Here is a 22,728-nt window from a genome sequence, read left to right as displayed (position 1 = left end):
GAAAATAAAGTACCATCTTATTGTTACAGCCCTTTTTGTATTTAAATTGTCTGTGTGGACTATTAAAATACTTGAAAGAAGTTGATGGGACTACAATGACAAGTTTAAATTCCTCCATGGCCTCAACACTGGCCACACTGAAGGCAATGATACCATATATATCTTTGCAACTTCAGTTAATGAAGTATTTGAACGCAATACTTGGTGACTAAACAGAAGGACAGCTGTGTGGTTAGTGGAACTGTTTGAGAAGGATTAGAAAGAGTGGCCTTGTTGCAAGAGGTGTCACTGGGAGTGGGCTTTGAGGTTTCAAAAGACCATACCAGGCATTGTCTCTCTCTCTGTCTGTCTGTCTCCCTTCCTTTCCTATCCAACCACTGCCAATAGATCAGAATGTGAAGCTCCTGGTTACTGCTCCAGCATCATGCCTGCCTACTTCCCACCATGATGATCATGGACTAACCCTCTAACACTGCAAGCAAGCACCCAATTAAATGCTTTCTTTTAAAAGAGTTGCCTTGGTCACAGTGTGTCTCCTCAGCAACAGAACAATAATTAAGACAATGGTCCAAAAATCTTTTGTTTTTTAAGCATCACATTCCCCCAACACTGAATTCCACTTGAATTGTTGTACACAAATCATTTTTTCAAAAGTCATCTCCATTTCATTTGCTCTTCCAGTGTTTCAAGCAAGCTGACATGGCTGAACCTACCTGTGATCTTGGTGCTGAGGTGGGTGCTGCAGGGATAAGGGCTCAAGGTCATCCTACCTGGCTACACACAGAATTTAAAGCTAGCCCAGGCAATAGGAACCTTCACCCCCTCAAAGAAACAACAAATGAGAAACTAAATGGCCAAGGTAGCATGCTCAGTCTGAGTGATGGTGAAGGGTGGGGGTGGGGGGAATAGTTTACTGCAGAATCACCGAAATTTCCAGGGCTAGGGAAAAATGGAAAGAAGATGGAAAGGATTCTGTCATAATCTTTTAGTTGACATCCTGCAACTGAAATTACAATTAATGACTAGTGCATCACATGTAGTGTGTGCTAAGCTCCATCCAATGTGCTTTATATGCACACAGGATGACTATTTCCATGGACATTCAAGGTACTATGCATGTCTTCTTTCCTACCTGCCTCAACAAACCTTAATAGATATGTTGACTTTCTAAGAGGGCTGTGGCTGAGTTTGAAGCCCAGACTCATCACTTAATTTATAAGATATATGACATTGAACAAATCACCTAAACCCACCAAGCCTTCGTTTCCTCAGAAGTCTGTCTGGTGGGCCGCAGTGAGGATAAACTTATATAAGCAAACACAGCTATCAGCATGGGCCTGGGAGAGAAAGCCCTCCATAAACGGGAGCTAGAGTGAACTGTTCTAGCCCTGGACCCCATCTCTCTACATCCTGAACATGCTGGCCATATCTGACCTTCCCACCTTCAGCTGTGTAAAAATCGTGCCCTTGTTGACGTTCTCTTCTGGCTACGGATGCACAAGTTCTACCAATAAAAGAAAAGCAAACAGGCTGGGAGGGGAGCTGAGTAGTACAGCATGTGCTTAGTATGCACTAAGCCCCACAGTGATCCCCAAGCATTGCAAAACACAAACACAACCAAAACAAATAGCGATCACTAATGCCCCTCATTATCCCTTGACCATTTTTTCCCCAGTTTTTCTTTCTCAGTAAAACTCCTAGACTGAGTAGCTTATATACTTGTATTTCCTCATAAACGTTTCTACTTCTATGATTCCATTTACACTGGCTTTTTTTTTTTTGAGATAGGGTTTATCTGCATTAGATCCCTGGCTGTCCTGAAACTTGCTTTGTAGACTAGGCTGGCCTCAAATTCAGAGACCCACCTGCCTCCTCCTCTGCCTCCTGAGTGATGGGATTAAAGGCGTGCACCATGACTTCCTAGAAAACTGGCTTCTTAAAGAGAACCATTGACTTTCATCTTCAGCTCCTTTTTTTCCTCTTTTGCCATTCCTCCTCCTCTCTCATTTCTCTACAATGCTGTTCATTACAGCCTCCATTTGAGAGCTGCATCTGCTCTGTCCCCGACCTGTAACTCCTGCCACCTCAGTGAGGGTGGTCTCTGCATGCCATCATCAGCTTCTGTGGCTGGAAGATATCAGTACTCTTGTGGTTTTGTGCCCACAGATGACCCTCACACAGCATCTTCAGTGCCCATCCCTCTGCCTTCTAGAACCTTCAAGAGGAGGAAAACTGGACAGGGATCAGGAGAGGCTATCTTTGCTCTGCCCCTGTGTGCCTGGTCACCCAGCTAAGCATCCTTACATTTCTGTCCTGTATTCCTCAACAACAGGGAGAAGAGCAGAGGGATCTTTTAAAAGTTTCTCGAAGCCTCTCGAATTCTAAAATCTAAAGACCCCATTATCACCACAAAATCTACACTTACTTTCTCCCTTTTGTTACTTTCCAGGACTTTGCACTACTGAAGCTTCCTTCAAAGGTACCCTCATTTCTATTCCAGCTGCTTCTGCCCCAGTCAGGTCAGTGTTCCCGAATCCCCGCTGCGTCCTCCCCGCCTTCAGTATGACTCTCTATCACAGTAGCCTGTAGGCCAAACCACATGACCTTTCCTCAAACCGTACCAGCACGTTAACAGGCCTTCCACCGGGTTAGCAATGTGACACCATTCCATGTCGTATCCTTCGGAAGCTCCCGGCCTGTTTGCTGTGAGATCTACTTCCCTCTCAGCTCTGTACTCCCCTGACAGCTCTTTTTAACTGCACACAAACTGCATTCTAGAGATCTGTGAAGCTGGATGACCACTGCCTGAGACAGTACCATCCTTTGCAAACAGCCTTTTCCAGTTCTTCCCCAGCACCGAGAGTGAGCGCACTGGCAGGAAGGTGCCTGCTCCATTTACACTCAACTTTCCCAGTATTGCATTCTCTTTTGGGGGTGGGGGTTGAGGTGTCACTATGCAACAGTTCAGTTGCTTTCTTTACTCTAATGCCCTTGTTTATAACAGGGGGAAATATTTGGCTTCCAGTTCTCACTTAGTTGCTCAACAACCAATTATCTGGTGTCTACTCATGCACCGAAAGGTTACAAAACGGCAGTGAACAAGATAAGTCCATTATCAAAGACACTGCCAAGAAAGAAGATACAGGCACAGAAAACATACCAGCTGGGCACTAGATTCTTAGCAAACTGCAATGGAAAGGTGACCACAGTGGGGTGGTCGCTTTTCTAAGAAAGCCCCGCTGAAGCTTCGATCTGAGGGGAAGAGCCTTCAGCCCCATCCGATGTACTGGTTTTCTAGAAAGCTGACTTTTCTTTTTTTCTTTTTTTTTTTAATTGAAAAAATTTCTGCCTCCTCCCCACCTCCCATTTCTCCCCCTCCCCCCACTTCTCTCCCCCTCTCTCTCCAGTCCAAAGAGCAGTCAGGGTTCCCTGCCCTGTAGGAAGTCAAAGGTCCTCCCCCCTCCATCCAGGTCTAGGAAAATGAGCATCCAAACAGGCTAGGCTCCCACAAAGCCAGTACAGGCAGTAGGATCAAAACCCAGTGCCATTGTCTTTGGCCTCTCATCAGCCCTCATTGTCCGCCATGTTCAGAGAGTCTGGTTTCATCCCGTGCTTAGAAAGCTGACTTTTCTTAGTTGTGTACAGTAACTCGGCTTTTCACAGCCATCTTCTAAATGGCCACAACTCTGCGCAAGTGCGCGCACTGATGTCTCCACATTTACTTTTCAGATGTCCTGTAGCTGTTCAGAGTTGCGTCACCCACTTGGTAACACGCATTTACCTTCCCCCATGTCTCTCCATGGTTTCAAAGTTCATTTCCATGTTTTTCAATTTTAATTTTATGTATATTAATGTTTTGTGTTCCCGAATGTCTGTGTACTACATGTGTGTCTGGAGTCGGTGGAGGTGGGAAAGGGTGTCCATTTCCCTGGAAGCAGAGTTACAGAGAGCTGTGAGTCATCATATGGGTGCCGGGATTGAAACAGGGTCCTCTGGAAGAGCAGCCAGCGCTGTTACCTGCTGAGGCATCTCTCCAGCCCCTACCTCATTTCTTTTTAGCAGTTTTTCCATTGTTCAATATTTCACAGCATGTTCATCCACTCATTTATCTACCAAGGGACAGCTTCATTGCTTCTAGGTTTGGGCAATTATAAACAAAGCTTCTACAAACAGTAACACATAAATACTCAGATAGTAAATTAATCTTTTTACATTATTCCAGTGGCCGTGTTTAGAAAAAGTGAAGAGTCAGAGAAAGTCCTCAATTAAAAGATACAAGCAGGGCTGGGAGGGTGGGAGCGACCACTAGGGTAGATACAAAGTGACAATATCATGCTCCTTTGGTGTCAGGAAGTTTTCAACTGATGTGTTCCCAAAGAAATACCCACACAATTGCTTTCTTCGTGTGGGACAAAGGTACATACAAAGAGATACCTTAAAAGGAGGCAAAGGGGGCATTATTTCTATTCATGCTTTTATATTAACAGGATTGAAATTGATAAATGGATGCAATATGATTAAGTCCACTAACACTAAAATGTAATACATGTTGACTTACAATTTCACTGCTAGGAACCTGTGCTTTATAAATACAGCACACACTGGAATAGTCTCCATGGCCTAACTTCTAGTAGCCCTGGAAGGGAGAGATTGTTACAGTTCACTTTCAATGAGATGTGCTTAGAGTTCATCAAAATTACAGGTAGGCAGGAGGCACGAGGCCTCTCTCCCCCGGCTGGAGGCTGGTACCAGCTGTCTGAGAACTTTGAGCATCGGAAAGCCACAGGCAATGTGCTGTATGACTATATGATTAGAAAGAGGAACAGTTTCATTAGTTCCAAGAGGAGAACAGGGATTTCTCAAAATTGGAAGACTTTAAAACATCAAACCAACGTGTCAGCCATTCTCTAAGCTGTATCCCATTCAGTAGACTGTATATTAAATGCTGCTTCGTTTCACTAATCTCTCGAATATGTTATTATGTATTTCCAACATATCTACAGTTGGAAAGAAACAATCCTTAATAATAATAGGAAGCTAGATTAAAACTACTGTCTCTGCAACACACACGTGTGTGTGCGCGCATGTGTGTACGCATTTATACATGCATGTACATGCATCTTAAAAACATTGCACATGGTTATTAGGACAACAGAGGAGACTGCACATGCACTGTGTTTAGTGACACTGAATTTAGAATCAATGATGTTCTGGGACAGTTTGGGTTATGGAGAAATTGAGTTTTATTCATATATCCTGGGTGATTTGAGCCTTTGAAGTGTTCTGATGCGACGCTTGCCTTCAGAGCACACTGACAATAGTTCCAGCAATCTGCTTGCACAAAATGCACGAGCATGTATACAGATGAAAAGAATCTATCTGAATAATGTCATCTACAGTGTAATAAAGCAAATGCTTTGGGTAGGAACAGAGCTGACGGAGCCTGTTTTCTAAGCGACCTTGCCCTGGTAAGCTAACACTTGGGACTACAGACTAGAAAACTCTCTGTCAATACATGATGGCTCTCATCCTCATTGCTTTGGTGGCCAGATTTTGTCACGAGGGAGACAAATTGTACTGGTGCTTTCAAGTGAGGATGTTTCTGACCTCTATTAGCTGGGCTGCCATTCAATGCTAAATAATAAGCCTTATAAACTGACAGCACCAATGGAAAAGTTCGATTCACACAGCCCTCTTTCCTATGATGGACGGCTTATTTTATGCTACAGGAACTTAGACCATAAAACAGGATAAGAGAACTAGTCCACATACATACACAAGGACATGGTTCTGTGTGTGCATCGCCTGGGATGGACCAAAGCCTTATGGGAGTCAGGGGGGCACTCCACGGAGCTGCGAGCCCAAGCCTTGCCTTCTCGTGCTCTAAAGAAAAGCAGTGCAGGAGATTTTTTTTAACTGATTAAATAGTCTTTCAAAGACAATTACTCGCTCTCCCTTTATTTCAATCATGTATGTTTAACTAAATCTCTAAATGTTATCAGTTCAGAGGGGGTTTCTGTTTACACAGTTCACAACATCTTCACTAAACTATTTCTACCTTCAGGAATGTAAAATGTTTACTGTATTCTCTCTCTCTCTCTCTCTCTCTCTCTCTCTCTCTCTCTGTTGCAAATGTATTTTTAAGGCAAGTATTCTAATTTTCCTGTACTGGAAGGTCACAGAATTCTAAGGTATTTTGCAAGTCAATTCATTGAGGGAGAAAAAAACAAAACCAAAACCAAAACACAAAACAACAACCAGAGAACTGGGTTAGAGCAGCCTAGTTGAAGCTGAGCTCAGCAGTCCTAAACACACACAGACAGAACCAATCACTCACCGTGACTGCTTCCAGCATTGTACAACAGCAGCAAACAAAGGGGAACCTGGGACAAGAAGGAAGAGCATCTGTCCCAATAAAAAGGACAGGGGAGAACTGTAAAGATTTACCTGAAGGGAGAACTAACAGCCTTAAAGTATTGGGTTGCTCCAGTCATTTGCATTTCTTTTCTAACCAACTAAAACTACAGAAAAGCACCTTCTGAGTAGAGCACTCTACACCCTGAAATAAAATCACCCGGAACATCACAGAAAAGCCACAGTTGTGATGCTCGCTAGCGGAGTGGTTCTTAACACTGATCCCATGGAAAGGTATGACAGAAAGAACTGGCGCCCGGGTTCACAGAGCAAAACTGGAATAAGAGAATTGACTCTGTCTTGGGTGGTGACAGGAGCAGTGCACACAGGAGAGGTTCCGGCTGCTGGCTAACCAGCCCTTAGGTGTCTGGGAACTGGACTGATGAGGGTGCCTGCAGGACACTTTCACACAATGAAACCAAATTTCCAGCTCAAAAACACCAGTACCTTCACGTGGTAATTACCAATTCACCAAAACAGCATTTGAAAGGCAGTGCCAAGTGTGTGGAATGGTTCTGAACAGCATTTGAAAGGCAGTGCCAAGTGTGTGGACCGCTTCTAAACTAGATTAAACTGCTAGGCCAGTAATTAACTAACGTTCTGTGGGAGAGGGCTCTCGCTCAGACGTGAGCGATCTTGCTCACTTCAGAAAGGCAACGTTAGCACAAAAGCACGAGCAATGTCTAGGCTTCAGTCTCAGCTCAGACACCACGGCTGGCAGCCGCTGCTCACCCAGCTACAAAACCGGGGTGCCAGGGACTTCCCAGGAGCCTTAGAGGGGATTAAGACTGTGACATAACGTGAAGACAAAAAAAAAAAAAAAAAAAAAAAAAAAGCAAAAAAAAAAGCCCCAGCCTGGTGTCTTCTGCAGCGAGTCAGACAGCTTGCTCTTGTATCAGCAAACAAGTCCCTACCATTTCGTCGACAGAGATATTTCGATAACAGTCATTGCCACAGTACCAAGTGCCTTTTACTAGACAGCCTGTTGAAAAACTGCCTGGCATTCTGTCATAGTGACAAGCCACTACATCATGTCACGGACGTTCAAGGACCTAAAATGTTAGAACAGAAAGTGTTTTTTTCTCCAAGTTCATCTATGCCATGACTCACGTCAGCACTGTTTACTTCTTACGGCTAGAAATATGTGTGCAAACAAAATAGCCATCGACAGTGTTCACTGTCCAATTATAGTGTCTTACCTGCTATTGGAAAAAAATTAGCCAACTTTTCAAGGGCCTTAGAGATGGCTCTGTAGGTAATGCTACTTGCCAAAACCTAGCAACGTGAGCCTAGGAAAAGGTGGAAAGAGATGACTCTGATCTCATACACATGCACACATACCACAAATGTAAAACCAAAACCAAAATAGCCTACATCCACATATTTATTCCAACCCATCACATAAACCTAGTTCCCTCACTAAGATTAATCCCAATAGAGAAAGTCATGCATGATCGAATCCTAGGAAGGCTCAGATCATGAGGTCACACAGCCCGGAGGAATGCGGGTGGCGGTGGGGGGGGGGGGGAGCCTGAATTTTCACTGAGGTCACCTGAAGAACCCAGAAACAAAAAAGAAAACACACCACACAGAGTGCCCAAAGTGGCCAGCCTGGCCAGGACTTGTGATACCCACACTTGGAATGACAGGGGAGGGGGAGAGAACAGTGTCTCGGTGTTAGTGTTTATGGGGTGCATTTCCAGGGCCATGAAAAGCCAAGATCAAAAGAGGTTCACTTGCACAGCATGGAGAGAAAATGAAGACGATACATTCTGGAAACCAACCTACGCAGATGTCTAAGGGCAGGACAAGGTCTGATGGGGCATGGCTTTAAGCTTCACAACTAATTGGAATAAAACATCTCTTGATCTGCATAAAATTTATTAATTACATATTTCTGCTATTACTATAAATTAAGCTGCTTTGGGCTGACTTGGATTTTACACTGTATTCCCAAAGATTTATTTATTGGAATCAGCAACACATTCTTTATAAAATCTTACTGGAGAACAATGAGTACTTTTATTTGATAAGGTTTAGTGCTGGGCACAGATGCAGATGACTTCAGTTTATTACAACATGGCTTTTTTTTTTTTTTTTTTTTTTTTTTTTTTTTTTTTTTTTTGGTCAGACAGGGTCTCACTGTGTACCTCTGTATTTAGACCAGGCTGGCCTTGAAATCACAGCCTCCCCAGCTCTGGGACTAAGGGTATGCTGTGCATCATCACACCTGGATATTCCAACACAACCTTAGGGGTAGAAGGGTAGGAAAACTTCTCAAACCGCCACTAAAAACTCACCTGTCATCCTGGAGTGAGATTTATAATAAGTAAGATGCGGTACCAATATAGAAAACTCACATAGTACCAGAATTTATGTAGGATCCAAAAGCAAATTTTTGACCTAAGAATTTGGTTTTGAGCCGGTTGGTGGTGGCGCACGCCTTTGATCCCAGCACTGGGAGGCAGAGGCAGGCGGATCTCTGGGAGTTCGAGGCCAGCCTGGTCTACAAGAGCTAGTTCCAGGACAGGCTCCAAAGCTACTGAGAAACCCTGTCTCAAAAAACAAAACAAAAAAAAAAAAAAGAATTTGGTTTTGAGGCTAGGGAGATGGGTCAGCTGGTAAAGTGCTTTTCATTCAAAGATAAGGGCTTCAGTATGGGTTGCCAAGCTCAGACGGAAAGCTAGGTGTGGCCACGTGCCTGAAATCCCAGTGTTGGGGAGGTGGAAACAGGAGGCACTGGGGCTGACTGCAAGCCAGTCTAGCCAATCAGGGAGCTTCAGGTTCAGTGAAAAACAACTGTCTCAAAAAGTGAAAGGCGATATAGAAGACACCCAGTGTTGACCTCTGGCCATTGCAGGCTGAGGCCAGTGCTCCTGGAAAGCTCTGCAGAACCACTCTGCCAGGCACCACTCCCGATACGGTCACCCTGAATCTCTGTCTCTCTAAGGACAGCTGTTGGCAGATGTCAGGAAGGAATGCCTCTTAGATGGCACGACAGTGCCCTGTAGAGAAATGAACTTGCTCCAGAAGTACAGTTATGTCCTTGAAGTAACAGTAATTAAGCAAACGAGGAAAAGAAGTTAGTTACCTTGTAGATGCCGAAGAAGCCCAGATCGCGCACCACAGACAGAGCACTGACTCTGGGGCCAGTGGTGATCTCTCCAGCCACTTGCAAGCGGATCTTGACAATTTCTAAAGGATTGGTGAAGATTACCTGGGAGCCTCCTGCCTAGAGGGAAAAAAAGAGCAGTTTAAGGTCAAAGCTGAGGCATGCTAATGGGGCAGGAAAGGAAGAACGACATCTTTGAATGAAGTTTAGGACATTCTGTCCTCACAGGACAATCATTTCAGGTCCTATCCAACAATTAAAACGGATGGTGGATCAGCAAGATGGCTAAGTGGGTGAAGGTGCTTCCATCACGCCCGAGAACTCGACTTCAATTCCTGGGACCTACATAGGAGAAGAAGAATTGCCCCCAGTCAAGGTGTTCTGTGGCCTCCACTTATCCATGCCCACATGCGAGCGTGCACTCACACACGTGCAATTAAATTTAAAAAAGAAATAAAAAAATGCAGCGAGGAAATAATATAAGTGTGAATCAAAATCCAGGTGTGGCCAGAATACTTCAAGTACAGAGGTCCTGCCTCCTCGGTGTGGAGGAGGAGAAGAGGCGACAAAGACCAGAGGAAGGCTACCGTTGACCCCACTCACACTGAAATGACAAGGAATCTCCAGTGTCAGGAACAAGGCCTTAGGCACAAGACTCCTTGTTTGATCCCCAGCACCAGAAAACAAAACTGATTTCAGTAGGATGACTACCACTACAACACCTAAGTCAAAGACAGAAAGGCAACTAAAGGGAAAATAATCAAATAACAGCAGGATCCTCAAATACCACTTGATGGAATTACTCTCACCATTTTATTTATGTATTGCCTGTGTGTAGAATCACTCTACTTACATAAACTAAATGATATGTCAAAATGGTAAAAACATGAGTTAAACTCTGCATACTGTATGTTCATATGCTCCAGTGATGGTTGGATACCACACTCCTGAGATCACCAATGAAATATTTAAAGTGTGCAATACAGAAAAATCCTCATGTTGAGGCTAAATCCATATAAGTTACAAGAAACGATGAGTTTCTTAATATTCTTTAACTTGTTATTTCTTAATCACAAATACAACAAGTTTTATATCATCCAACTAAATTAATCATGATGCAACACAATTTTAAATATTTATCATGCGATGATGTCACCGACACCAGACCGCAGATATGAGGCTAACACAGCTTACAAGATGCCGTCACAGAAACAGATAAATTGGGGTTGACATCAAACAAAAGTGCCTCCTGGAAGATTTTTATTCTCAGGACTCAGTGCATGCACCGTCTCAAATTGTCTGTCTGTATCCAATGGAATCAATGCATTAAACTATAATGGTGGTCTTGGAAGTATTATTTATAATGAGAGATGAGAAACAAGAACTGTGTTAAAGTTGAATGTGCCTGCTGAGTGGAAAGGGTCATAGCATACACAGAAGACTCACACCAAAGGGATACTACAGAGGTGATAAAATTAGAGTTTATTTTTTTCTTGATATATTTTCAATTTCTATATAGATCATGCGTTACCAGGAAAATGTTAATTTATAAAGTGGAAGAAAATGTTTATTACTGTTTTTCTCTTTTCAACAATTTAATACTGTGTTAACTTGAATAGGTATGGCCCGCACAGATTCATGTATTTAAACGCTTAGTCCATAGGGAATGGAATGCTTAGGAGGTATGGCATTGTTGGGGTAGTTGTGTCCTTATTTGAGGAAGTATATCACTGTGGAGGCAGGCTTTGAGGTGTTATATGCTCAAGCTACACCGAGTGTGATACACAGTCTCCTTCTACTGCCTGTGGATCAAGATGTAGGACTCTCAGCTCCTTCAGCACCATGTCTGCCTGAACAAGACCATGCCCCACCATGATGATAATGGACTGAACCTCTGAACTGTAAGAGAGCCACCCCAATTCAAGATTTTCCTTTATAAGAGACACCATGACCATGGTGTCTTTTCACAGCAATAGAAACCCTAATTAAGACAAATATCTTCATTAAGAAACATTTTTCTTAAAAAGAGACTTTCCTAGTCTCTGCATTTACAGAGCAGTGGTGTTCACCAATTTCTCAGACACAGGCTGCCTCTCCCTGTCGACTGCTACCATGTTTTACCCACCCCCTTCACTAAAAAAGTTTTCCAAACACATTGGGAGGTCCCAGGAAAGGCCTCACAAAGCAGAAACTAGAGCCTGAGATGCATGCCCTGGGACTGATGTGACCTCCTGCTCCACACAATGATATCTTGTCCTCTGCTCAGAAGAGCTGTGCTGGCCCATACACTGCTGCTGCCTGCAGTAACCTGGGATAAAGGCCCTGCTTCCACCACCGTAACATGCAGGAGCTGATGAAGGTTAGCAGAAAGAGAATGAGATCTTAGTTACCATACTAAGTACATAGTGAAGATTCTCCTAGTGCTTCTGGACCATAGATCTCTTTGCATTGAAGTGAAGTCATTATCAAATACAAACATGAACTATAAAAAAGGATAGGTCCTAGTTCAGTGATATAATGCTCAAGGTCCTGGGTTTGATCCCCACAGCACTACGAACAAAAAAATCTATGGGACAAAATTGTTGAGAGGATTCACTAGGATGCAATTAGCCTAAGAGCTGGTTTCGCTCGGATTTTAGTTGTTTTCGGAGTAGAGAAAACTTTCATTGAGCATACAGTGCAAGGGATAGGAGTCTAGCATGCAAAGAGGCATTGTTGCCTGCAAACCTACTGAATGATTTCTCAAAGCCCCAATCAGGCAGTCCAACAGGTTCTCAAGCCGGCCCTCTCACAGCAGGTAAGGAGGCAGCTGAATGTCCCATGTGAAGACACAGCATCAAGTCACTTATCTGGCAAATCGCAGCATTCAGTATAAAGAGCAAAGAAATGCTGACTATGTATCAGCCTGCTGCTTAAGGCAGAGCAGTGGCTCTACATGTTTAGGGTCCATCTGCCTTCTCTTAAGGCGCTGGTTCTGTGCCCCGGCCAGGTCATATTCAACTGCAGAGCTGTAAGGGGTAGTGACGTCAGCTTGCTAAAATTCTTCCTATGTGATTACGCACATTGAGGACTGAAAATTCTCTTCACTATGCAATCTGTAGGATGCCTGTCAATTCTGAGGGTTTGATCAGCTTTTATGAAAGCTAAGATTCTAATTCCAATCTCCCATATTATTTCAGAGAGTAGCTTTCATGTTTTCCTCTGATCTCGCAGTCAAGCATTGCCATTATCAAAGGTATAATTTTTAGGCACAGAATTGTCTCATTATTTAATTTCTTTACAAACAAAACACCTGTAAAACTTAACAATGTATCCAATAAAATAGGAACTTATTCTCAACTCCCTAACTCCAACACAATAGACAGACATGAATTTTTAGGACTAGCAGAGCTTGCAAGTTAAGGTAGATTAACACAAGAGAAAAAGTACATTTCATAGAGCTGCTGGGATTAGATGTATCAGAAAGAAATTGTAGTGGTACCAGGAAAATGGAATGATATCTACCTAGCCTTTGGCAAACTAAGAAATATAAATCCTATGGACCCAAAGCGGCACACTGGAAAGGTATCGAAGATGAAAAAGATCCTTTGGAGTCCAGCTGGAGGGAAATGAGACTTGAAGGCACCGAGCGAAGATGCTTATCATTAGGCAGAGTGTCTGGGCATCTTCAGAGCTTGAGCACTGCACAGCACACTCACCGCCTACTGCTCCTCCAACTCCTGCTCCTACTGTCCATCCACAGTGCCTTAGCCACATCCCTCCTCGGTAGAGATCAAAGACACCTCAAATGGGCCAACGATGAACAGGAACGTCTATTATACACAGAGCCTTTGTGTCCCTCATCACTTGAGAACTCTGGCTGTGTTTGTGGACATGTGATATTTGTCACAAATCGTTTTCCTATGACTTTCTGGAGTCTCTTGCGATACTGTACTTACAGTGCGGGCATTGACTTCGTTACATGTTTCCTGCTCTAGTTTCTGCTACTGAAAGAAACAGACTTGCTGTGGAAGTTGAATGACAAATGTTCCCCTTAGATTCAAGTATCTGAAACCTTGGTCCCAAGTTGGTGGCACTGCCGGGAGAGATCCCAGGGAGGGATAGACTTGATGGAGGAAGTACATCAAGGGGGGGTGGGCTTTCATAGTTCAAAGTCTTATCCTACTTCCAGTTTGTCCTCTGCTTCCTGCTGGCTCTTACAGATCCAGACTTCTCAGCTTCCTATGCCCGCTCTCACACTTATCATGAGCTTCCACCCCTCCCTCCCTGCCACGAAGGGCCTGTGTCTCTCTGAAACCAAAGGCCAAATAAACTCTTTCTTCTGAGTGCTTTTGGTCATGATTTCATCACTGCAGCAGAAAGCGTACTGACACACTTGCTTCTGTTCTCGAATCTTTGTCCACACATTTATTCTCTAAGTGTTTTAAAAACACCCACGTTCAAATTGTGCTAAGAGCATGGTGAGGTGGCACGACACCTGTAACCCCAGCCTTTGGAAGACAGAAGCAGGCAGGAAGACCAAGTGGTCCATGGATATATGGAAAATTTGCCAAACTTTTCTTTCTTGCCAAAAAATAAAATAAAGCAAAGTTCATCCTAGGGATGTTGGAAGAGCAAGAAAGCAGCCCTGTTCTTAGAGAACACAAAGAGAGCAGGAATAATAATAATAATCCAGTTAATGCCCCACATGGGCCACTTGGGCACTGCTTGGTATCTTTACAACAGGGTAAACACAGGAAAGTCAGAGCAGTTGTTATAAATTCAACAATTTTACCAAAAGTCACAGTTGACTATGATGAAGCTGAGATATCTAAGCATCTACACTTCAGAAAGTGTGTGTATTTGGAGATAAAGTTTCCAAAGAAGAGAATTAAATTAAAATGAGTTTTATTGTTGTTGCGTTGTTTTTAAGTGGGGAGTAAGACAGGGTCTTATTATATAGCCCTGGCTGCCTGGAACTTGCTCTATAGACGACACTGGCTTCAAACTTAGATGATCTTTTTGCCTCTGCGACCTGAGTGCTGGGATTTCATGCTCCACTAAAATGTAGTCTTTAAGGAGGACCTTAATCCAATCTTACTAATATTCTTATAAAAAGAGGAAATTAAACACAGACATAGAGTCCCGAGAAATGACCATATGACTTCTCCATCCCAGATATGTGAGAAAATGCACGGCTGTTGTCTTAGCCCACCAGACTGTAGCTAGCACATCTGCTGTCTCAGCTGACTGGACTGTAGCTAGCATGTCTGTTGTCTAAGCTGACCGAACTGTGTCTCAGCCGATAGGTCTGTAGCTAACACTTCTGTTGTCTAAGCCGACCAGACTGTAGCTAGCATGTCTGTTGTCTAAGCTGACCGAACTGTGTCTCAGCCAACAGGTCTGTAAGTAACACTTCTGTTGTCTAAGCCGAACAGACTGTAGCTAGCACATCTGTAGTCTCAGCCGAAAGGACTATAGCTAGCACGTCTGTTGTCTAAGCTGACTGGACTGTGTCTCAGCCGACAGGTCTGTAAGTAACACTTCTGTTGTCTAAGCCGACCGGACTGTAGCTAGCACGTCTGTTGTCTCAGCCGACCAGACTGTAGCTAGCACTAGCATTTCAGCCGCCCCTGCATATTAGACCAGCAGTTTACCCAGCCTACAGAACAGCAAGCAACAGAAAAGGCATGTGAGAAAACTAATTAGCATATATGACAGAGTTAAGGTCCAGACAAGACAATCCAAAGGAGGGCAAGGCATTTCCTATCAATGGTGTTCTGGGACATGAGAAGACAAAACGTTCGCTGGCAACAGAAGAGAGCTGTGGATTCAGGTGTCCAAGCCTTTGTGTCGTTAAACCTGACAGTCAATCCACAACGGAAGTGCTTGAGAACAGAATAGTTGAGTTGCCAGCCTCTGAATCACAGGCACATACATACACACACACACACACACACACACACACACACACACACCCCACCCTTATTTTACATGTTTTATAATTTTTACTTTGGTTTCCATGTGGTCCAAGAGCCATAGGCTGCACACAATGCAGTGAGAGAAGAAATGACATAAAAAGTAGTGACAGAAGATTCTCTGCATAAGGGACCCACTTAACACATCAGACAAATGAGATGCCAATCACGAAGGTAAGCGTGACCAGACGTAGTATGTCACTTATTTCCTGTGTCCCGGGAGGTGGGACAGATCTTCAGGGTAATAGTCACTTTGTTGTTGCTTTTGTTTTAATGAACAAAATAAGGCACAGGGGTGTGGTTTAATTTACAGGATGTCACACAGCTAGAAGGCATAGATGCTATGGTAAAATCACTGGCATGCTTTCGAGAACATATTTATACTTATTTTTGCTGTTGTTGATGCTTTGAGACAGTGTCTCACTATGTAGCCCTGGATGGCTAGAATGCACTATGTGGATCACACTGGCCTTGAATGCACAGAGCTCCTTCTGCCCCTGCTGGGATGAACGATGAACGGCAGGCACTACCAGGCTGGCTCATACTGACACCTCTTATCATGGCAGCATGAAGTCCCTCCCCAGAATAGCTGGTTCGAGATCAGTGGTTCTCAACCTTCCTAATGATGCAACCCTCTAATACAGTTACTCATGCTGTGGTGACCCCCAACCACAACATTATTCCTTTGCTACTTCATAACTGTAATTTTGCTACTGTTATAAACCATAATATAAGTGTCTGATATGTAGGATATCTGATATGCGACCCCAAAAGGCTTAATAACCACAGATTGAGAACTACCACTCTATATGGAACAGATGGGTCTGAAAGAGAATGGCCAAAAATGAAACCATGGAGCCAAATCATGGAAAGCCCAGGCTGGGGAGAAGGACTGGATCCTGACCACCACACTAAGAGGGCTGTGTGCAGTGGATGTGCTGTGGCTGAGTTTGGGTAAGAAGAGGACACGTTAAACAGAGCCCATTTAGGAAGTGCATGGGAGCACCAAGACTCGGAAGAGCTTAGATAACAAATGGGTGTGTCTGGTGCTAATTTGGGAAAGATGGAACCAAACTAAAGGTAACAATTAGGGTTTTAGTAGATTGGGTGAGAGATAAAAGGTACAATTAAGATAATTGTGTCTGTAACAAAGAGAAGGGGAGGGGTGACAGGCAGTGGTGCAATAAAGACCAACAGGGTTAGAATGTAGAATGGAGGTGAGGTCAAAGGAGTTGAGTTTCTGCAGCTGTTCCACAGGACAGAGAATAATAAAGAGAATTATGGACACTGACTGGGAGTTGGGAGATAACCACACCTCCATGGAGGGCAAACTCCACTGCAACTCAACCTAGGAGTTTATACAAGGATGGAAGGAAAATTACAAGAGTGGTAAACAGAAACACTGACTGTGCGGAGAATTGGGGGGGTCAAGAATGTGTCTTCTAGAAAGGAGAGTGAAAGCTGAGGCAGAGGAGGGGAAGTGGGAAAAGCTCCGTTATTCTGAGAGTGTGCAGGGCAATGGGTACTTAGAGACACAAGGGGGAAAGGATGTAGAGTGTAGGGATAAAATAGTGAGGATATTTGTTCCTTACTAAAGCAAACCAGAATCATTTCTGAGTACAGGAGAAGGGTGAAAGATAGTCACGCTACAATCCACACTCAGAGATGCTAAATCACAAGGGGGCAAGGATGGTGACACATGAATGGTATCCCTGGGAAGGGGAACTAGAATAGATTTTGTAGGTGGACTGGGGGCACGTGGGGATGGGAACAGGGCAGATCAGGTCAGGGAGGAAGAAAGAGGAAGAGAGTACAGAGCAAGATGACTGGAATGGGGACATTTAGGGGGTGATGGGGAGTGAGGACTCCTAGTAATGGAAGCTGTAGACCCTGAACTAACCATCTTCTAACCTTCTTGCCTAACCAGGCAAAGCACCCAGTCGTGAGACTGGATCAGCAACCCACGCCTGTCTTGTCTGTAAGATGTGCTGGGTCAATGATGGCTCAGAGCTTGGGAGAAGGGCCAGCCAATGACTGGAGGAAGCCCATGCCTGATACGTCTGGATGACCAGTAATCAGAAGCTGGATGGTCTAGTGATTTCGGGTAGAACCACACATGACTAACAGAGAGAAAGAAAGGGGGGAGGGGGAGAGAGAGAGAAGGAGAAGGAGAGGGAGGGAGGAAGGAGGGAGAAAAAAACCACCCAGAAACATTTGCTAATGATATTCTGCTATGCTTATAGATTAGTGCCTAGCCAAAATGCATCACAGAGGCTTACTCAAGCAACTAACAGAAGCAGATGCAGAAGACCCACAACCAAACATTAGGCAGAGGTAAGAGAATCTCACAGAAGAGGGGAAGGAAGGATTGATTGTAGAAGCCAGAGGGTTAACAACACCAGGAGAACACAGCCCACAGAATCAACTAAACATAGCTCACAGAGACTAAAGCAGTGACCACAGAGCCTACATGGGTTTCCACCAGGTTCTCTGCATATATGTGATGGTTATAAGTGTGGTGTTTTGTGAGACTCTGTGTAACAGTGGCAGGGGGAATCTCTGACTCCTGCCTGCTCTTGGGTCCCTTTTCCTCCTATTGGGTTGCTTCATCCAGCTTTGATACGTGGGATTATGCCTAGTCTTTCTGGATCAGTTGATATCACTGGGAAGCCTCATCTTTTCTGAAGGGAAATGGAGGAGCAGTAGATTCGGGAAAGAAGGGATGTGTGGAGCTGTGAGGAGTGACGGGAGGAGAGACTGCAGATGGAATGTATTGTATATGAGAGAAGACTAAAAAGAAAATTTGAAGACTTTTCTGGAAAGTAAGTTCTAGGTCAGCTTGAGCTACTTGGCATGAGAGGAAAAGCTACAGTCATATAGCCAAACCCATACATACCCCTCGGAACTGATGGCAGATACATTATTCTGGGACTCTACAAGAAGTTACAGCGACAACAGATGACCTTGACAAAGAGGAAACACTGGTGTATGCTCAACACAAACAGCCTGCAAGCCACAGCAGGAAGCCAATACCCAAATACAATGTAGGGCTGTACTTGTACCTCCCAAAAGGGGATCTGAGTCACAGAATCCTACTGTGTGTACACATAAGAGCCTACTGTGTGTATACATGACCCATAGATGGGTAAAATCAGTGCCATGTAGATTCTTACCCAGGCAGATACTATACTGAATAAAAACATCTGACGATCCACTTCCTTTCACTGAACACTAGCAAAATAAAGGTTCTGTAGCACTTCTAAAAGGCAAGACATTCAAAAATATTACCTATCCCCAGAGTTGAAAGACAGAACTGGTATATCCAAAATGAGTTTATATCCTAACTTTTGTTTGCAAATAAGTATCATTAGCAGGAAATAGCTATGTAAAATACACAGGACCAAAATGAAGAAAATTACAGGTTTTGTGGTTTGTTCTAACAGAGATAAAAGATTCGAAGACTAGGGAATCACTATTGTTATTAGAAGATTCAACATTATAAATGTTTGCCCATGACTCACTTTAGAATTCAGATGTTCTAAAAGATAAAATGAAACACATATTTTCTTTCAATTAATTTAAGTATTGTTAAAATATAATTTCCCCAAAATTTAACTTAACATTCAGAGCAATTTTCCTAAACAAAATCTCAATTCAGTTTTCTGAAGATGTTAAAACATACGATATCCTAAATAAGGTCATGTGGAGAATTTTATTGGTGCCTGTTCATGAATTAGACTGTCAGAAAAATTTAAAGTGTGGCATAAGGTGGATAATTGAGAAGATCTATAAACAGAGGGGCACAGAGGACATGGGCAGCACAGCTGGTGGAAGAGGGCGGCTCCTCCTGCCCTGCACACAAGCGTGCAGCATCCTAGTTAGCCGCTGTTTACTGATCTTCCCTCCTTTAAAAGAGGGTAGCTAGAGGACCAGTTCAGATGGGTGTCAGCATCAGTCCCGTCAGCCACAATGAAGGGATTCAGTCCAACAATCTGGCATCGTCTCCAGCTTCTGTGAACTACTGCATCCCATGAGTCTCATCTTCATCTAGAACAGTTAGTCAGGGGTCCTGTACCAGAAGGGCTACAGACATGGACAGGACAATGCAAGGCTCGAAAGATCTTGACTTAGTTTACATTAGTCAAGCCGTGGTTTACTGGGTATGATATGAGGGCTTTCCCAGAAGAAGCAATGCAGCCATGCAGTAGACTTTAACAGCCAACAGTCAGTCCCCGCCGCCCGCCCCCATCCCTACACATAGCCCTGGCTGTCCTGAAACTAGCTAAGTAGACCAGGTTGGGCTTGATCTCATAGGGCCTCCTGAGTCTGGCACTAAAGGCATGAGTGGCCACGGCCTGGCTAATGCCCCTTTCTTAACCTTTCAATGCACCTTTTCATTTCTTTAGTTCTGGGATGTGCAAGCTCTCTAATTCTTCTGGCCTTCTTAGCACCAGGAGGTACAGGTCTTTCCTCAAGGAAAGCCGGCCCCCCAACACAGACTGCCGCTAAAACCATCTCCAGAAGGTTCGGACAACAGCAACTATACATGCTGTCCTGCAGGTCCCTTTCTGGAATGACAAGGTTCACTAACAACCAAGACAAAGGTGCTAACGATGGGCCTCATGCAGGAAAGAAGGCACTCTACCACTAACCTCCATCCACAGCCCTTGGAAGGGCAGCCATTTCTAGACTAACTTACCAAGAATGACAATGCCTCACGCACCCTTTGTCTTCGTCCCTCCCGTCAAGAGGCCAGAATCTGATATCTGTGAGGCACTTGCATTTTCTGCCTCCAGTCATGACACACTGGCTCCATTATCCATGCCTTTCTGAAGATGAGAAAGGAAAGAGCGAGCCCATGCTGGCCTAATTTCAGACCAAAGCTCAGAACCTTTATTCTGATTTACTATTAAAGAAACTGAGCATTGAAATTGGTTTTCAGTTTTCTTTCTTCTTTGAGTAGAGTGACTACGTTTTTGGCCAATTTGATCATCTGGACCAGAGTTCCTGTGACTTGGTGATGCTTTTGACAGGCAAACAGATAAAAGATCCAGACATATAAAGGAACTATGAGAAGACGTAGTACTAAAGAAATAGAGTTCGGTGGTTTAACGGTTTATCCCATTTGTCTTTGTAGATTAGCAACGAGTCATAAGGAAATCAAACAAGCAGGATGACAGGATAACCCCAAATCATTAAATATGAATCTTCAAGGCCTACTTTAGACTCACTCAGAAACGAATATACAACTAGTGACAATCTCTATTTTATTCAGATGGGGCTGCAAAGGGGTCACTCTGGGTGGTACAGATTTCACATAAGCACAGCACTGCTCATGATCGGAACAGACACCCCACTTCTCTACACACACACCACGGCTCGCACCTCCGTACGGCAGCTCCGTTCGGCTGTTGCCAGTCTTGTCTGCCTCCCACGGGCCTCACAAATTCACCTTTACACCCTGTGGCTCGAGAGCACCAACAGGGAAATGGGCTGTGGAAGCTGCAACTATGCCAGCATGGAGCCCACACACCAAGCTCCCCAAATGAGAACGGCTCTCTCCACACAAAGCATCATCATTTCCAAAATGCTCTAATTTTTCACATGATATGATTTCTTGGGGCTCAAAGCAAAATTATAGCTTTTTCCTTCTAATGTCCCCTCTCACTAAAATGGCTAGGATGGCTGCTCTGCAAAGAGCCTGAAATGTGGCTTCTATCCGAGCTTCTCCTGGCCAATGCCTAGATGTTTGTATAAGCTTGCTATCTTTGTGTCCTCACAAGTTTGCAGCCCCAATCCCCTTCTCATGTTACAAAGACTTCCTTCGCTGGTAATGGCTTTGAGTGTGCAGGGAATATTACGCTTGGGGGTGAGCGTACAGCTAGTTCTTTCATACGAAAAGAATTCCAAAAAGGTATTTAGAGAGGCAACTTAACCCTGATGTTTTGCCCTTTTTTCTCTAAACATTCAAAGAACAATGATCTTCAATAAACCTCACTAAACTGACAATATTCTTTAGATAAAATGGGTACAGACAGAAAGGTTTTCTTGTTACATGTGCCTTCCAATTTATGAGCTGGAACAGGCTCATTACCACGACTGGAGAAAGTACCAGCCATCTAAATACACTACATCTTCAGGAGCTCCTCCTTTTCCTTTTTTTCCATAATCCATTTCCTTTCATTTGTCTGAACACAAGAAGTAGTCTTTCTGCAAACTGTCCTCACTAAATTAGACACTATTCCCAAACATTCATTCCTGGAACACGGGAAATCCCATCAAACGCAACTATGAAGGTTAAAAATAAAAAAAAGAAGGGTCTAGTCAACAATCTCGAGAACACTAACACCTTCCTTAAAAAACAACTGAGTTCACTGTCCACAGAAACATGGCATTATAGTTTTTAACACAATATAATTTCCGCTATGTTTTAAACTAAAAGCATTAAATATATCCATAATTTAATCACCTTCCTTTAATTTGAATTCACATGGTAGATACTTATAGCTACTTAAAAAATTAAGTGGCAAAATGTATATGAAGTATATGTATCTTGATATTTTAATTATGCTCAATTGAATGTACTTAGATTTAAAGTGCTTTTCACAAATGACATGTGCTAAGAATATCTAATTGCACACTGACATTCTAAAATATGTGCTTACATGTGTCAAAAATAGATTAATATAAAGTTATTGGATGACTTTTTCAATAAATCAAATACATTATTTTGATTATTTAGATACAAACAAAATTGTACATACAAATATGTCCTATACTAGTAAATGCCTAATGATGTGTCACATTATATGAACATACACAATTGTGACAGCATTTGAGATTTGAGTAAGTTAGAAAACTGACTTCTTAAGAATTCTTAGGTTCAATGTATTTTTCTAGTTACTCATCCCGATATCAATGGAAACATCAAAATAATTCAAATGTAGGCCAAGTGTTTTTCCTCTTCACAGAGATCACAGATAGAAACTAGATACTCATTAGGTAACAGCAGATGGATTAAACTAGCGTGCACTGCACAAGAGAAACTAGGCATTGAAGACAAACACTCAGCAGCCTCCCAGATAAGCTGGCAAAGGTGGCCAGTCACAAGGTCATTCAGGGTCATTCACTCAATGCTTGGTCCAATCCCTTACAAGAAGTGTCCTTACCACCCCACAATCAGGTCATTATTCCAAATTGAAAAACATACCTCTACTTATATTTGACATTGGGACTTGATGTTAT

General features: G+C 43.3%; 1 protein-coding gene across 2 annotated transcripts in view; it reads right to left on the bottom strand.

Annotated features, from left to right (window-relative positions):
• Positions 1 to 22,728, bottom strand: part of Slc25a13 (solute carrier family 25 member 13) — a 189,322-nt gene that overhangs the window by 21,396 nt on the left and 145,198 nt on the right. For both annotated transcript variants that reach the window (XM_057769944.1, XM_057769954.1), the window contains one exon: positions 9,506 to 9,646. In XM_057769944.1, coding sequence (XP_057625927.1) covers positions 9,506 to 9,646 — 141 coding nt within the window. The remainder of the gene's footprint in view (positions 1 to 9,505; positions 9,647 to 22,728) is intronic.

The sequence above is a fragment of the Chionomys nivalis genome, chromosome 1 (assembly GCF_950005125.1).
Source record: "Chionomys nivalis chromosome 1, mChiNiv1.1, whole genome shotgun sequence".
Lineage (NCBI taxonomy): Eukaryota > Metazoa > Chordata > Mammalia > Rodentia > Cricetidae > Chionomys > Chionomys nivalis.
Note: the sequence above shows the minus strand (reverse complement) of the source record. Positions and strands in the feature narration are given on the sequence as shown.